This window comes from Lonchura striata, chromosome 23 (assembly GCF_050655825.1).
Source record: "Lonchura striata isolate lonStrDom1 chromosome 23, ASM5065582v1, whole genome shotgun sequence".
NCBI classification, from domain to species: domain Eukaryota; kingdom Metazoa; phylum Chordata; class Aves; order Passeriformes; family Estrildidae; genus Lonchura; species Lonchura striata.
This window is the reverse complement of record NC_140725.1, coordinates 5,640,387-5,657,905: the sequence shown is the minus strand read 5'-3', so window position 1 is coordinate 5,657,905 and position 17,519 is coordinate 5,640,387. Positions and strand designations below refer to the sequence as shown.

General features: G+C 52.9%; 1 protein-coding gene across 2 annotated transcripts in view; it reads left to right on the top strand.

Moving 5' to 3' along the window:
• The window catches only part of EPHA10 (EPH receptor A10), a 31,882-nt gene extending 18,857 nt beyond the window's left edge, over window positions 1–13,025 (top strand). For both annotated transcript variants that reach the window (XM_085559817.1, XM_085559818.1), the window contains 12 exons: window positions 1,442–1,566; window positions 3,173–3,335; window positions 4,339–4,447; window positions 4,539–4,594; window positions 5,333–5,458; window positions 6,869–7,054; window positions 7,725–7,786; window positions 7,873–8,076; window positions 8,596–8,745; window positions 8,882–9,075; window positions 9,149–9,313; window positions 10,114–13,025. In XM_085559817.1, the coding sequence (XP_085415943.1) occupies window positions 1,442–1,566; window positions 3,173–3,335; window positions 4,339–4,447; window positions 4,539–4,594; window positions 5,333–5,458; window positions 6,869–7,054; window positions 7,725–7,786; window positions 7,873–8,076; window positions 8,596–8,745; window positions 8,882–9,075; window positions 9,149–9,313; window positions 10,114–10,228 (1,655 nt within the window). In that variant the 3' untranslated portion in view covers window positions 10,229–13,025. The remainder of the gene's footprint in view (window positions 1–1,441; window positions 1,567–3,172; window positions 3,336–4,338; window positions 4,448–4,538; window positions 4,595–5,332; window positions 5,459–6,868; window positions 7,055–7,724; window positions 7,787–7,872; window positions 8,077–8,595; window positions 8,746–8,881; window positions 9,076–9,148; window positions 9,314–10,113) is intronic.
• The last annotated feature ends 4,494 nt before the right edge of the window (window positions 13,026–17,519 follow it).

Genomic DNA, 17,519 nt, shown 5'->3' with positions numbered 1-17,519 from the left:
AAGAGCCCCTTTGACTCCTCTCACGGGAAGCCAAAGTGACTTGGAATCAAGGAGCAAATCACCATGAATAAAACATCATGAGGGCTTTTTACTTCAGCAGAGATTAATGAGCTAAGTAACAAATACAAGATTTCACAGATACTTAAGTTTATTTTCTAGGGGCTTGTTCCTCTCCACAGGAGTCTTGGTGGACAGAGACAGGTCCAGCAAATGTCCTGATTTGATGGGAAGTAGGACAAGTGGAAAGAGTCAATGTCCCTGTGCAGCTTTTGCTGTGCCTGAGGGCTGTGAGCTGCCGTGCATAGGCTGGAGACCTGTTTGGAGCCAAACCTGGTTAAAATGGGAATATTGGCAAGTGCATCTTGCAGTAGATGAACTAAATGGATGCACACATGTCGGGGAGGGAGTTTGTGCTGACCAGAAATACACAGGCAGCTCTTGAGGCACAGCCTGCTCTCAGAGCAGAGGTCATGCTCCCAGCACTCCTGCTGCATGGGGTGGATCTGGTGTGAGGTGGTTCAGGAGGCCTTGCCATATCCAGCCCTCCTGATCAAAGACTGTGTTTTGCCTTTCCCAAACATCCTCAGCAGGGTTCAGAGGCCAGGACACGAGGCCACCCTCAGCAGCACTAAGGGTGGAGGGTGCTGTTGGGATTTTTACCAGTTTTCCTTTGGAGTGTTTCAGGCTGTCCATGGATTACAGAGCTGTTGTGTTTTACCATCTTCTCCCATTGCCTGGTCACCAGCTCAGAGCCCTTCCAGTCCTGATTCAGAGAGAGGGGACTGGTGTCTGCAGGAGCCACACACGCTGCAGCTGTGTCACCAGCTCAGAGCCCTTCCAGTCCTGATTCAGAGAGAGGGGACTGGTGTCTGCAGGAGCCACACACGCTGCAGCTGTGTCACCAGCTCAGAGCCCTTCCAGTCCTGACTCAGAGAGAGGGGACTGGTGTCTGCAGGAGCCACACACGCTGCAGCTGTGTCACCAGCTCAGAGCCCTTCCAGTCCTGATTCAGAGAGAGGGGACTGGTGTCTGCAGGAGCCACACACGCTGCAGCTGTGTCACCAGCTCAGAGCCCTTCCAGTCCTGATTCAGAGAGAGGGGACTGGTGTCTGCAGGAGCCACACACGCTGCAGCTGTGTCACCAGCTCAGAGACCTTCCAGTCCTGATTCAGAGAGAGGGGACTGGTGTCTGCAGGAGCCACACACGCTGCAGCTGTGTCACCAGCTCAGAGACCTTCCAGTCCTGATTCAGAGAGAGGGGACTGGTGTCTGCAGGAGCCACACACGCTGCAGCTGTGTCACCAGCTCAGAGACCTTCCAGTCCTGATTCAGAGAGAGGGGACTGGTGTCTGCAGGAGCCACACACGCTGCAGCTGGTTCAGGGCAAGGCTTTACTGGGGCAGCCCCTCAGTCACCGCCTGTTTCCTCTCTGCATTTTCAGTGCCAACTCCCATCACCGACATCCGCACAGATAAAGTGGAGCAGAAGAGTGTCTCCCTGTCCTGGCAGGAGCCAGGTTTCCTGACTGCCAATGGCACCGAGTACGAGGTTAAGTACTTCGAGAAGGTAGGCTCTGGGCACTGCCATGGGCTCTGCTCGTGCCCTGCTGGCTCTGTGTCCTTCCCTTGCTCCCCTCAGGGGTGCCCATCCATCTGTGACTGCAGCTAGGCAGGCACTGAGATGCCACAGTGGGTTCCTGCATCCTGCAGGAGGTGGTCTCTGTGTTCCCAGCCTGCTCTCTAGGAGAGTGTTGGACCTTGTGGTCTGCACTGGTTCAGTACTGAGAGCCACAGACCTGTGACTGTGGATGGCTCTTCTACATGGAAGGGGACCCAGCAAATGTTTTTATGGCAGCTCCTTGATTTTAAAAATTGCTGCTGTTTGACAGGTGCAGCAGGTTGGGAATTTTAGGAGAAATACCAGTGGGCAGAGCAGGGACAAGGCTCTAAATCAAAATGAATGCAGTTTATGACACAGTTCTGCAAATTACCTTATCTGCGTGTGCTCAGGCTCGTTGTGGAGCTGATGGCGTGTCAGGCACACTGTGCAGGTGACATGTCAGCATTCTGTATTTAGAAACAAGCTACCGTGGAGCTGATTCATATTAATGTGATTTTCAGCATCTGATAGATTTGAGAGGAGGGATCTGTGGAGGAGGGCAAATGCTGGAGCCTGAGACGTTAATTCCTGTGCAAATGGGCTGCAGCAACATGATACTTGGGGTATGAAATGAGGAACCTTCCTCCTTGAGTAGAGAATTTAAATTCAGTTTAGCAGTTACTCACTGAAATGAGGCTCTTGATGCTGACATGGATATCAACTTAGTTCCTAATATCTGCTTTTAAAGCTTTTGTTTTTACTGTGAAGATTCAAAGGGGAAAACTTATCAAATGGAAGCACATTTGGTAGTGATGTGAGCAGTGCAGAGAGTGGCTGCTGCTCATGCCCACGCTGGGCTGTGGGGCTGGGACAGTGCCTGTGCCAATCTGTGGAGCTGGGACAGTGCCTGTGCCAATCTGTGGGGCTGGGACAGTCCTGTGCCAATCTGTGGGGCTGGGACACTCCTGTGCCAATCTGTGGGACTGGGACAGTGCCTGTGCCAGTCTGTGGGGCTGGGACAGTCCTGTGCCAATCTGTGAGGTTGGGACAGTGCCTGTGCCAATCTGTGGGGCTGGGACACTCCTGTGCCAATCTGTGGGGCTGGGACAGTGCCTGTGCCAGTCTGTGGGGCTGGGACAGTGCCTGTGCTAATCTGTGGGACTGGGACACTCCTGTGCCAATCTGTGGGGCTGGGGTGCCCCTCGGGGCTCCAGTGCCATTTCCCAATCCCCGCAGATTTGCTGCAGCACCCCAGCAGCCGCAGCAGGGAGCAGGGAAGGTCTGGCTGGTGCCCAGCTGAGCGTGGCACAGGGGGAGGTTGCCAGGAGGGGTGGCACAGCTGCTCCCCACCACCTCATCTGCTGCCTTCATATCTTCACGGCACCATCCACCTCCACCTGCCATTCCCTGTGAGCTTCCCACGTCATTTCTGCCGGTCTGACATCCAGTGAATGTGTTGTTTCTTTTGGAGCTCTTTGGACAGGCTGTCCTGACGGGCCCAGAGCTGAGCATACACTGTGCCATGCTGGCTCTGTGGCGCAGCTGTCAGCCCAGGTATCTCATTCTTTCACAGGATCAGAGAGATCAAAGTTACTCAACTGTGAAAACCACATCCACGGCTGTGACGGTCAATAACCTGAAGCCTGGTACCCTCTACATTTTCCAAATCCGAGCATCTTCCTCTCCAGACTACGGGAACTACAACCCTGGCATTGAAGTGGAGACCTTGGCAGAGTGTAAGTGCAGCAGGGCTCTGAGCTGGGCTCTGGGGATGCTGTGCTCCCAGCTCCTGCCCCTGGTTTAGTGGAGCAGCACCTCTTTGGTTCTGCTTCTCCAGGTCTAAGGGCCACTGCTGTCCAGGAATTTGCTTTTCCTTGCATTTTCCCATTCAATTTTGATGAGGTTGGTCCTGCTGTCTCTTCTCAGTAAAGAGTCAATGAGGGCAGTTGCTCTCTGGCTCCTTTCTCATGAGGAGGCTGGGACAGTCTCTGCTCTTTGGCTGTAATTTTCCAAAAACCTGCTTAGCTCATGACTGCTCCCAGCCTCCTGCTGCTGTCCTGGCTCAGGGGGTACTTGGCTTACCTACTCCTTGGCTGGCTCAGGGCAGCCAGCAACAGTGTTATCTGCTGAGACTTCTCCTTTCAAATTCCATTCATAACTGTGGTCCAAAAGCATCTTATTTCCCTAAAAGAGAAGCTGGAGGGATGTTGGGCTTCAGCACAATCCCCCACGCTGGCTGGAAGAGCAAGGCTGAGCTGGCTGGCTCAGAACAGCTCCCACAGATTGTGTTTAACAGGGCTTTAAATTGCCTTCATTTGCCACACAGAAGACATTTCAGAATTAATTGAAGCCAATAAAAATTTTATAGGAAATGTAGCTATCTAATACCCCTGTTTGCAAAAACAGGAGGAAAAGGGATTAGTGTGATGAAAGAAAACTATTTGTAAGGCCATAAATTTTGATATGTTCCTCTGATAAATAGGATTCTTCCTCAGCTCTGATTACCAAAACCAGGAGCAGTGCTGGGTTGCTCTGTCTGTGCTGCCTGCAGTGGGACTGATCCCACCAGCCTGGCCTCTTAAAGCTGAACCAGAGCACGAATTGTTGTGAGGATGGTGAAAAGCTCCCACAGCTCTTCTGGAGGACACAGGCTGGCCATGGGAGCAGTCACCAAGGAAGCTCCTCTCCTCAAACCTGCCCCAGAGCACGCTGGTGAGTGGCTCTGCTTGCCTCCTGCAGTGACAGTGGCCTCCAGGGAGCAGAAGCCCGTCCTCATCATCGCAGTGCTGGCCACCGTGGGGCTGACGGTGCTGGTGTCCGTGCTGGTCGGCGTGGTGGTCTGGAGGAGGTGAGCAGGGCCAGGCATAGTCCAGAGGGGTTGGACCTGGGCTAAGGAGCTGCTGCCCAGGTGCTGGTGTGCATCTTCATTCTCTTTGCAGGCAGTGTGGGTACAGCAAAGCCAGCCAGGATGGGGACGAGGAGCTGTACTTCCACTGTAAGTGGTGCTCAGCTGTCACAGCCGGTGTGACTGTGGGGATCCCTGTATTCATCTTGGTTAATGACCCACCAAAGCAGTCCTGAGCCCTCACTTCTGTCATGCTGTGTTATCCCAGAGCAGGGGCCAGCACAGCAAGGCTCTCTGGGGACCGTGGGGTGACAGCTCCACGTGCCAATGTCTGTCCTGGCTGCCTGTGGGTCCCTGCGTGCCAGAGGAAATGGGGACACTTGCAGCTTACATGGGGTGTATAAATTATTGTCAGCTTCTCACGAGCACGAGCAAACAGCCTTGTTTTCTGGGGCGACTCTGGATTATTGAGCAGCAGTAATTTTACAGACCACAGTTGTCAGAGGGAATTCAGATGTCGGGACTGAGGAGTTTATTTGATTCCTGGCACAAGCCCATGCTTTTCTGTTCCCCAAAGCACCTCAGAAGTAGAAGAACCTGCCCTGACCATTTCACTTAGCTTTGGAGGGTGGGAGCTTCACTGGAGCAAAGGGGCTGCTCTCCTTTACCCAGGGGTGTGGCAGTGGAGCAGAGCAGTTGGATTCACTCAGTCCAAAAAAGGATATCTTAAAAACCTTAGAAATGAGTCTTTTGCTTTGCTAATACAAAGGTGGCATGTTGGTTCTGCCCACAGACAGGAGATGGATGAGCTGGGATAGTGTTTCCCAGGATGGGTGGGTGGAAGTTCTGCCGAGCCCCTCTCACCTGCCCTTTCTGCCTTTCCTGCAGTTAAAATACCAACCAGGAGGACTTACATTGACCCCAGCACCTGCGAAGATCCCATGCAGGCTGTGCACCTCTTTGCCAAGGAACTGGACAATGCCAGCATCAAAATTGAGAGGATTATCAGGACAGGCAAGTCCCACGGGGTGGTGGCTGTGCCGTGGGCTGTGCTGGTGTGCTCCCCTGTCACTGGGCCATGACATTGCTGCAGTCCTGGGGTACCCACCTGCAGCAGAGGATGGGAGTGGTGCTGAGGATTTTATCCAGAAGCTTTGTTCCACATTCCTGGTGTTTTCCTGAGGCACTGAGCACAGCCAAGCACACGCCACGCAGACCAGAAAGCATCAGCAATTATCTGCATCTGGGCAGTTTGACAGCAGCATGAAAACGATTTATAAATACGTGAACCTAATGATTTATCGATTTTCATCAACTTCACTGCCTAAAACTTAAAAGCAAATTAAAATCCCCTGACTGGACCCTAGAGCTTTAATGGCTACTGTGTGCCAGAATGTGGGAAACGTGATCATTCTTTGTCATTTGTTTTCCTAAAGATAAATTCAGCTGTAGCAGCAGCAGAGGTGGAGGAAGGGAGGAGGAAGGGCTTTGCCTGCAGCTGAAGGACAGCGTTGAAGGGGAGAGGACACTGAAGAGGGGACGAGGTTGCCTCTGAACTGCAGAGTGGAGCAGCTCAGAGGAGCCCCGTGTACCTTTTATGAGCAAACTGGTGTTTGAAAAATGAAGAAAGAAATTAGTAATGAAGACATTTAAATCTAAGGAATTCGGGAGTGTGTTAGTCTCACTGCTGACCCAACAATAACCTGATTTCCAAATCAATAAAGCTGCTCATAGCTACACGCTTTTTGCTGTAAAGCCAATATTGGCTTTTCGTGTTGGGAATTTCGTGTTGTGGAGCTCACGGCTGTGCAGTGGGATGTTCTTCCTCGAGGATTGCAGGAACCCTCCCTCACAGCCCTGCTGTGTCCACCTCTGTAGGAAGCAAACCAGGAGGTAGAACCACCCAGACCTTGGTGACAGGGGTCACTCCTCCTCTCATGGGCTAAAACACAGTATGCACTGAAGCAGAGCATGGAGAGAACAGCTGAGAGGCTCTGGAGATGGCTGAGGGTCAGCAGAGGAGTGGCACGGTGCTCAGGATGGCATGTGTGAGTGGCAGCAGTCCTGCCAGGGATCTCTTTAACCCATTTCTCTGCTGTACAGGAGGGTTCAGGGAGATGCTGCCTGGTGTGAGTGGCAGAAATCCTACCATGGATCCCTATAACCCATTTCTCTGCTGTGCAGGAGAGTTTGTGGAGATGCTGCTTGGTATGAGTGGCCATGGATCTCTTTAACCCATTTCTCTGCTGTGCAGGAGTCTGGGGAGATGCTGCCTGGTGTGAGTGGCAGCAGTCCTGCCTGGTGTGAGTGGCCTGATCTCGGTAACCCATTGCTCTGCTGTGCAGGAGTCCAGGGAGATGCTGCTTGGTAGGAGTGGCAGCAGTCCTGCCAGGGATCTCTTTAACCCATTTCTCTGCTGAGCAGGAGAGTTTGGGGAGCTGTGCCGGGGCTGCCTGAAGCTGCCCAGCAAGCGGGAGCTGCCGGTGGCCATCCAGACGCTGCGGGCAGGGTGCTCCGAGAAGCAGCAGCGCTCCTTCCTGGCCGAGGCCTGCACCATGGGCCAGTTTGACCACTCCAACGTCATCCGCCTGGAGGGGGTCATCACCAGAGGTAGGTGGGTCCCAGGAGGCTCCTCTGCAGGAATGGGCTTAACCTGCTGCATTGGAGAGGTCACCTGGGGCTAGAGGTGCAGCTGGCTACCTGGAGTGCAGCTGTTCCCACGTGGGTTTGTGATCTGGTGATTAATAAAAAGCTTCCAGCTAGGTTAATAATGCAGGTAGTGGGACTGGCTTAGCAGCCAAGCATGTGTGCTCTTAACAAAAGTCAATTGAAGCGAGATTCTGTCAGTAAAACAGATGAGACTGACTGCTGCAGCTCCCTCCCATGAGGTGTGTGTGCAGAACCAGGCTATGAGTGTGACAATTAATGGATATTCATCTGAATCCAAAGAAACCAGAGCATGTGAGCTGATTCTAACTAGGCTTTTTATTAGGAAAGTAAGTATTCTGGCTGAGCTGGTTGCTTTTGCTTTCACTGGGCTGTGCTTTCCTTTGTGATGTGCTTCAGAGTCCTGATGAAAAGAGCTTCTGATACTGGAATCCATTCCTAGCTGGGAATGGCAAGGAAGCCTTGGTCCTAGTGCTCATTATTACCTGGCTGAGATAACGTCCTTATCTCCCCCAAAAGCCAGGCAGTGCAGGGCTTGGCAGCTGGATTTGTAACCCCTGCAGAGTCTGAGTGACGGTGGCACTGACACCGTGCTGCTTGTCTGTCTGTGCAGGGAGCACCATGATGATAGTGATGGAGTACATGGGGAACGGCCTGCTGGACTCCTTTCTCAGAGTGAGTATGGGGTGTCTGCCCAGCTTGGACTCTCCTGGCCACGTTCCCATGGCTGCCCTTTGGCTTCTCCTGCTCTGCTTTCACAGAAACACGAGGGGCAGCTCACAGGCACGCAGCTCATCTGCATGCTGCAGGGCATCGCCTCTGGCATGGCGTACTTGGCAGAGATGGGCTACGTACACAAAAGCCTTGCTGCCCACAAGGTCCTCGTGAGCAGCAGCCTGGCATGCAAGATCACGGGGTTCAGACGGCCACAGGAAGACAAGATGGAAACCATCTTCTCCACCATGGTGAGCTGCATTTCCACGTTCTGTTGTCAACACTTTTCCTAGGCTCCCATTTCCTTCTTCAAGTATGAGCAGGGGCTCTGCACCTTAGACTTCTTTCTCAGGTAGAAATCCAATGTGTTTGGTCAGGGACCTGCATAGCAGGGCCTGGCACCACGCCTGCTGCAGCCACAGCCTCGCTGCACAAATCAGGGCAGAGGGACTCGTGTTTGTACAGCTGTGAGGTGATTTCCCTTAAATATTAGTGTACAGAATGCCATCAGCTCTTCCTGAGGACATTCTCCTCTCCCATTAATATTTCAGGACTCACACTGTAGCATACAGTTGCAGTGACATTTTAAACAAATGGAGGAAAAAGTTTTCTCTTAGTACTAAATGTGCTCATGGCACACGGGTTTGCTCGGTGTCCGCCCCGTGACGCCAGGCAAGGCACGATGAACGGTGAATGACTACCCAGGAATGGCCGACACTGGCCACATCCTTCTGGACAAGCAAATCACTCCTGCCCTTCTGCCTGTGCAGCGTGGGAAGAGCCTGGTGCTGTGGTCAGCCCCTGAGGCCGTCCAGTATCACCACTTCAGTCCTGCCAGTGACGTGTGGAGCTTCGGGATCGTCATGTGGGAAGTCATGTCCTACGGCGAGAGACCCTACTGGGACATGTCCCACCAGGATGTGAGTGCCCCGCAGCTGCCCGCTGGATGATGGTGCAGCCATTGCTGAAGGAGTGGCTGTGAGGAGGGAGGCTTGCCCCAGGGTTTGCCTGTGGTTTGCATGGCAGCACCTGACCCCGGCCCCTCGTGTCCTGCAGGTGATGAAGGCTGTGGAGGATGGGTTCCGCCTGCCCGCCCCGGCCAACTGCCAGCCACCCCTCCACCAGCTGATGCTCAACTGCTGGCAGAAGGACCGCAGCCAGCGGCCCAAGTTCTCGCAGATCCACAATGCCTTGAGCAAGCTGGTGCAGAGCCTGGAGCCCCCAGAGTGCCCCAGCTCCACGTGCCCCAGGTTTCCACACCTGCCCGTCCCTCCTCTGCCCTGTTGTGCCCCGCTCCCTCTTCACCACCCTCTCTGTTGGCAGGTCCCATGGCACGTCCATCCCCCTCTCCAAGAGAGCCTTCTCGGCCTTCCCATCGTTCAGCTCCGTGGGAGAGTGGCTGGAAGCCATAGAAATGGGCAGATACAAGGACAACTTCACTGCTGCGGGCTACTGCTACCTGGAGTCGGTGGCCAGGATGACAGCCCAGTAAGTGACCCCTTCTCCTGGCTGTAACCTTGTGTTGTGGGTGCAGTGAGAGCAATGTTTCCTCTCCCTGCTAGAGAGGAGAGCCACATCCAATGTGATTTACTGGTAACTGTGGTGCTGCCAGCCCTGCACACTCTGCTCCAGCCCTGCACCCGCTCAGCCCCAAGGGGCTCTGGGGAAAGGGGGGTCCATAAGGCTCAGACAGGGAACCCCAAGGTGCAGCACTGCTCTCAAGGACGGGCTCAGCACTTGGCAGGTGCTGGTCATACAGGGGATTTTTAAAATAAAACCTTCATTGTATGGTGCTGGTGAAAGCAGCTGCCACAGCTGCCAGGTGCATCACCAGTGGGTCTGGGTTTTGGGGAGAGCAAGGGAGGAGCCAGGGCTGCTCCTCTTGCCCCTCAGTGCCACACAGCAGCCCCAGACATGAAATCCATCATCTTCCCACAGGCTGGTGGGCTCAGAGCTGTCCCATGCCTGGCGTGTTGCTGGCTCCTGCTAGCCCGGGATGCCTGGTCAGTGTCAGTAAAGCCAACATTGGCTTTTCATGTTGGGAATTCCACAGCTCCTGTTGTGGAATCGCACGGCTGTGCAGTGGGATGTTCTTCCTCAAGGACTGCAGGAACCCTCCCTCACAGCCCTGCTGTGTCCAGCTCTGTAGGAAGCAAACCAGGAGGCAGAACCACCCATGCCCAGAGTGTCAGTTCTGCTTTGGCTGGGACAAAAGGTTGGGGATGTCTCACTTGTGCCATGGTGGCCAGGGCCGGCGTGTCCCGGCTGATGTGAGGCTCGTTTTGCAGAGACATCCTCAGCCTGGGGATCACGCTGGCAGAGCACCAGGAGACCATCCTGAGCGGGATCCAGAGCCTGCGGGCGCAGGTGATCCGGATGCAGGGCCGAGGCGTGCAGGTGTGAAGCCATGTCCCTGCTCCCGGGCACGAGTGGCCTGCTGGCCCCCAGCAGCCCCACCTCGGAGCCCTGGCCTCTCAGGTGGGCTGGGAGATGCTGTGTGCTGCCAAACTCGTGGCAAGAGAGCAGGGCTTCTGTCCCCTGTGCCGGGCAGCCCAGCATTCCTGGATGGTGCCTGGGTGGACGAGGCTCTCCCAGCACTGTTTTGTAAGATGAGTCAAACTGTGTTGATGCCATTTCATGTGGTAGGTGAATTCACAGGGTGGGATGGACCTTTTTGCACTGCCTTGATCCAGAGCCAACACTTCTGTATCCAGTATCCTGCTGGTGAATCTGTCGTTGTCGAGGCAGGACAGGAATGAGAAGACTCTGACCAGAAGGCTGCTGAGAGTAAAATTCCAGTTTATTCAAAATACCCTGCTCTTTTATACAGAGCTTAGTGAGGACCAACTCCATTGGTCCTGAAGTGAAAACAAGCCACACCATTGGTGCAGAGTGCTTGACGCACAGTGATAGAACTTAACTATAAACAATGTGAAAAACAAGAGAGATAAAGAATTATTTACATTCTTCTCCACCTCTTTCCCAGGCTTCTGCCTGGCTAGAAACTCCCGTTTCTCTCTTTGACTGAATCTGAGTCCCACAGAATCCACGGGGACTTTTATACAGCCTGACAGATCTCAGCAACCCCACAAGGAGTTTTTATTGCTTTTAAATTTAGAGAGCAGCTCTCACCCAGTGCCCAACTCCTGGAAGGTGACTTTCCCCATCTGTGCTGAAGGAAACTCTTTCCCAGTTGCATCCCTTCTGCTCTATGAGCTACTTCACTGAGCATTGACACCTCAGCTGGTGAACAAAACCAAATATTCTCCATTAAAGTACAGAGGAAATGGTGCTGGCTGCATCCATGCAATCCAGGGCACACCCAAAATTAGTTTTGTAAGCATGGTGCTGCCTGCCTGTCATTGCTGGCAGCTCCCAGAGCTGCAGCCTGATCCCTGAGAAGACATAAATAACATCTTAGTAATACAACTTTCCTTGAGGTTAGTTAATTAAATGGGTATTTGCAGCTCTGTATGGAGTTTTGTAAGGCTTTATGGTGATCTGTAGGTGTCTCAAGTGAATTATTCATGCTGAAAGGCAAAGATTTACGTAGGGGATGAAGGCTGTGAGAGATGCTCAGAGTCTGGCTGGAAATCTGCTTCAGCCAGACCCTCCTGTTAGCCTGCTTCGAGAGGATGAGGATGAGGGTGAGGGTTGAGTGAAGGGTCCCTTGGGGCTGGCATGGTGACCACTCTGCCCAGGAGAGTGCTGCATACACTCTGGGGAGTTTGTTGCTCTCTGGGGAAAAAAGATCTCTCCTTCCTGCCCCCTCTGCAGTTCAGACCATGCTCCCTCCCCAGAGTTTCTTGGTTGGTGTTTTTAACAGAAATCATTTCTCTAAGTCTGGCCCATCCCAGCCAGGTGGGTCACTTGCCCTCCCGCTGTTCCCAGCCTGAGAGGAATAGCAGTGAGCCAAAGCCCTGCATTTAGTGAAATGCCTGATGCCAAGGATCAAGAGCAATTTGTGTGCTCTGTGTTTACACTTTATCTCTTGGGAAAGTATATTCCAGGTCTCTAGGCAGGGGGTTGAACTAGCTTGGCTCTTCCGTCCCCTCTCCCCGCTCTGTTGGGGTGCAGGAGCCATGCTGGGAAGTTGCTCCTGGAGGAGCTGGCTCCAGGCTGGCTCAGCTGCTCTCAAGGAGATCTGGAGACATCTAGGGCTCGGTGGTGAGGTGGCAGTGAGCCTCAGTTTGGAAAACAAACTGGGTTCCCTCGAGTCCCCCAGAACAGAGCCTGCCTCCAGAATACAGGAGGTGAGAGGGGGCCAGCTCAGGGTGCCACCTGTGGCCCTGCAATCTGCTTTTCTGTCCCTCTGGATGTTGCCCAGCTGCAAAGGGATAAACCTCAGCACAGTTATCTGTGGTCATGGCTGTTTCCCTGGGCTGCAGTGGCTGGCCAGGCCTGGTGGCTCCTGTGGGAGGGGTCCCACAGGAGCTGAGCCCTGGGATGGGCTCTAACTCAGCAGAAACAGGAGTCATCACCTTTCCTGGTCCCTCCTACAAGGAAGGAAAGGAAAGCCCCCCATGGAGCAGCCTTCTAGCCCAGGTTTTTGCAAGAATAAAGACCTTTAATTGAGCTCCTCACCAACACAACAAAATTTGTAGATTAAGCTATTGATGTTATGATATTAAAATTAACTTGAATCCTCTCAGCTTCTCTCCTTGGGGAAGTAGTATAATTAAATTAATCAGCACTGCTGTTTTGGAGCTGCAAGGGAAGTGCCTCAAAATGACCCTGATCTCTTCCCATCCAGCCTCTGGCATCTCATGAGGCTCTTGCCTTCTCCACGGGCTGGGAGAGCCCCAGTCCTGTTGGAGCAGCATCTGCAACACTCCTCTCACAAGAAACCAAATGGGAATCAAGGTGGTTCATCTCCAGATGCTTTTATATTCATTAGCCACATCTTAAGTACTGTAAATACACACTTGAGAAGTCAATATATATTTTTATAAGCTTGAGATAAATGTAATATAATATTATAAGGGACTCTGTGTGCATCTCATGTTTGAACTATAGTCAGACATCTCCAGGGAATCTCAGTTGGTTTGGAATATTTATTAATAATTACAATAATAATAGTTATTATAAATGCTAATAAAATCTATGGACATTTTTTAAAATTTTGTATTTATTGAATCATGTTGAAGCTGGCAATAAAGACCTATCTAAATACCTGAGTAAAACCAACCAGTAATCCTGCCCTGGTTTGTCTGTGTGGGTCATTTCAATGTTCTGGGGGAAAATGCCACTTTATCAAAGGTGGCATGTGGTGAGTAAGGGACAGATTTAGTAGCATCAAGGTGTGAAGTAATGCCTAGTTTTGTTAAATGACATCTGTGCTAAGGTGGGCTGACACCTGTAGAGGGGCTGGAGGGGTGGGTTTTTGCTCCTGACACTTTTTGGGGAGGAAAAAGCACCTGCTTTGCTTTGTTGTGTGGTCAGAAAGGTGCATGGCCTGGCCTGTGGGCCAGGTGCTGTTCAGACAGGGGTGTGGCAGGCACATTCTGCTCTCTCTCAGGATTTTTCCTAGAGGAGCACAGAGGAAAGAAAGAGGAAACAATTTCTATTTCTGCTCCTTGTTTTTCCCATGTGGAATGTGTTTGGAGAATTGTTTACCTGGGGGTGAGTGCTTGGTTGGATTTTGGTGAGGATTGTTTGAGCCTGATGGCAAATCCAACCCACCTGTGGCTGGGCTCTCAGAGAGGGTCACGAGTTGTGAGGGAGTTAAATTTAGTAGTTAGAAAAAGTAGGTATGTAGTTTTAATATCTTCTTTTATTAGTATATGAATGTATTATAGTATAGTTATAATAAAGAAATCATTCAACCTTCTAGAGTCAAACATCATCTTTTCTTCCCACTGGGTTCATGTACATTTACAGGACAGGTGGGAACCCCTCCCACCCCCCCTGGGACCAGACAACCTTGGGCTGCTGTCAGTGTGGAGCTGCCAGTGCTGTGGCCAGTCTGACACAGCGTGTGTGAGTGTGGGGATGTTGCTGAGCAGAGGGAAAATGCTGCAGGGCTCCTGCACTCAAGGCACAAAATTAATTGTTTTATTGAGTGAATGAAAGCTGTCTATGGCCAGCACATGAAATGCAAACTCAGCACAAACAATGATACCTAAAAATGATTGGATGTGACCCTCAGGCATTCACAGCTCTTTCTTTTTGACCCTCAGACCTTCACAGCTCTTTTTTTTGACCCTCAGACATTCACAGCTCTTTTTTCCTGGGCTGTTCAGTGCCCAGGAGCAGGCACGGGAGCTCTGGTTGGTGTGGTGACAGCAGTGGTGATGGTGAAGAATGGGTGAAGTCTGTTTGCCTTCTGTTAATTAATGCAGACAGCTTCGTGGAGCCTGGCTGGGGCTGCACTGGCTCTATAAAGAAATAACCAGAGCTCTGCAGCAGGGTGATGAACAGTGGATTCCCAGTCACAGCCAACCAGGGGCAGATTTTGCCCAGTTGTGCTGATGCCTTGTGCAGGCTGACCTAGAACAGAGACCAGCCAGAACTAAAGAATAAAGCAGGGATTTATTAAAAGGCCTCAGTGGATCCACCTTGGGCAGCACAAGAGCCCAGCCAGGGCTGCACCCAAGATGAACCAAAATGGTCACAAAATGAACAACTGGTCACAAGGTCTCTCACTTTTATAAGTTCTGATCTATTAGCATATTTGAGTTAATAGTCTAATTATAGCTTTAGCTTATGAAGTCCCATCCTTCTTGTTTTTCTCTTTTCAGTCCACTGTTGTTTATGTTCTTGGGCCTGAGATTTGGATTATTTGTCCTCGGTCCCCAGCTAGAGAAGGAATTGTTCTGTTTAGCTTAGAAGAGAAGAGAGCTTAGTATGAAGCTCAGAACTGCACACTAAAGCAGCAGAGAAGATGAAAAATATAAAAGATAAAACCTAAGGCCTGCTTGGAAGACATGGAGATGCGTTTGTCTCTCTTCCTGGCACTGTGCTGGAAGCTGTGGGACACCTCCTGTCCTGGCTTGAGCCCCTGTGCCAGCCCTGCACCCTCTGCTCCAGCCCCAAGGGGCTCTGGGGAAAGGGGGGTCCGTAAGGCTCAGACAGGGAACCCCAAGGTGCAGCACTGCTCTCAAAGACGGGCTCAGCACTTGGCAGGTGCTGGTCATACAGGGGATTTTTAAAATAAAACCTTCATTGCATGGTGCTGGTGAAAGCAGCTGCCAGGTGCATCACCAGCGGGTCTGGGTTTTGGGGAGAGCAAGGGAGGAGCCAGGGCTGCTCCTCTTGCCCCTCAGTGCCACACAGCAGCCCCAGACATGAAATCCATCACCTTCCCCCTTCCTGCTGTGGACTGTCACTGAGGAGGCTGCCAGACCCCTCTGTGCTGCCATGGTGAGCCCGTGCTGGGCTCGGGTGAGCCCGGCCTTGCTGCCACCTGTGCCCACCCTGCCCGCACGGGAGGGACAAGGGCAAGAGGAGGGCAGTGCCCCGGGGATGTCAAAAAGAACCTGGGTCTGGAGGGAGAGCAAGGTTTGAATATGAATAATTGCTAATTATCAGGAAGAGCAAGTGCCATTTGTCATGGTAATCAGTGATCTGTCAGTTCAAACCTCGCTGCTTTCCTCCTTCTGTTCACCTCCCACCCCACAGCACTGCACGGGTGGGACACGGCCAGACCCCACAGATCCTCCTGCCCCACCAAGGATGGGCTCCCAGTGCCACACGGGGCTGTCCCCAGTGCCACACAGGGCTCTCCCCAGTGCCCCACGAGGCTGTCCCCAGTGCCCCATGGAGCTGTCCCCAGTGTCCCACGGAGCTGTCCCCATGGCCCCACGGAGCTGTCCCCAGTGCCACACAGAGCTGTCCCCATGGCCCCACGGGGCTGTCCCCAGTGTCCCACGGGCTGTTCCCAGTGCCACACAGAGCTGTCCCCAGTGCCACACGGAGCTGTCCCCAGTGTCCCACAGAGCTGTCCCCATGGCCCCACGGAGCTGTCCCCAGTGCCACACAGAGCTGTTCCCAGTGCCACACAGAGCTGCCCCAGTGCCCCATGGAGCTGTCCTCAGTGTCCCACGGGGCTGTTCCCAGTGCCACACGGAGCTGTTCCCAGTGCCACACGGAGCTGTCCCCAGTGCCACATGGAGCTGTCCCCATTGCCCCATGGAGCTGTCCCCAGTGCCACATGGAGCTGTCCCCAGTGCCCCACGGGGCTGTCCCCAGTGTCCCATGGAGTTGTCCCCAGTGTCCCATGGGGCTGTCCCCAGGGCCATGCACCACCCACCTCAGCCAGGACAGGTGGGTGCACCTGTACTGCCGGCCCAAGGGGTGCCCACCGTGGGGATGTGGGAATTTGTGGCCCATTGGAGACACAGCTGGATGGCCCTGGAGAAGTGCTGAGTGACACTGGCACAGTGCTGGGTGACACTGGGACAGGGCTGGGTGACATAGGGCTGGGTGACACTGGCACAGGGCTGGGTGACACTGGGACAGGGCTGGGTGACATTGGCACAGGGTTGGGTGACACTGGCACAGGGCTGGGTGACACTGGAGCAGTGCTGGATGACACTGGCACAGGGTTGGGTGACACAGGGCTGGGTGACAGTGGCACAGGGCTGGGTGACACTGGCACAGGGCTGGGTGACAGTGCAGCAGGGCTGGGTGACATTGGCACAGGGTTGGGTGATACATGGCTGGGTGACACTGGCACAGGGCTGGGTACCAGCCAGCAGCACCCACCCTGCCCACCGTGGGTGACCTCAGCTGCCTCTGCACTTGTGGCTTGCCACTCAGAGTGGTGCCATCTGCACAGCAGCAAGAGCTGCCTGGAAGGCGCAGGAGCCATTTAATTACACAATTATAAATAACTTCAGCCTCTTTATCTTCCTGAGGCTGACAAGCACCTTCAGCACAGACAAAGAGCAGCTGTTATCGCTCGGCACAGTGACTGCTCCTGGGCAGCTGCCACCCCTGAAGGAGCACAGACAAAAACAGAGGAGCTGTGCCCTGCCAGCAGCTCCAGCTGTGTCCCAGAGCCACTGTCACTGCATGGCCATGGCCACTGCTCGGAGCTCGAGCTTCCTGCTTTCTGCCACCTCCAGAGCCCCAGCAGCAGGAGCAAAAGGGAAGGAGGAGAGACATGAGGCTTTGTTGCCCTGATTCTTAAGATTTTTCTAAAGCCTTCTGAGTTTGCATTCTTGTAGAGAACTTTCTCACACAACTTTCTGTAAACAATCTATTGTTTTGCATTCCTCCATAGAGGCAGAGAAATTTGATGTACTGCTAGTTTGTCCAATGTCGTTGGAGAGGTGGCACGTTCACCCTCCAATCCACTGTCACCTTTGGAAAAGTATAAATGCTGGAGTCAAAAAATAAACTCTCTCTTTTTCACTTTTACAATAGCAGCAGCTGGTGTTGTGTTTTCACGTGTCCTATAGCAACAAGGTTGCTCAGAGGTTTCTGGAGTTTCTGTAACAACAAAGAGCACTTACACAAGGTGTTCTCCCCAGGCACCTGCTCCCACACCCTGTTTTTTAAGGATGATGTCTGACTTAGAGGATGTCAGTAGTGAAAAAGTTATTTTAATGAGCTCTGGTTTATTGACAGACCAGACTTTCAGGAGTTGGCCGTGCCAGGAGGAGCATTGCACCACCATTCACAGAGCTCTGACCAGCAGTCACTTCTGGGGGTGCAGCAGCTGTCAGGGTGGCAGTGCCAGCTCCAGGGT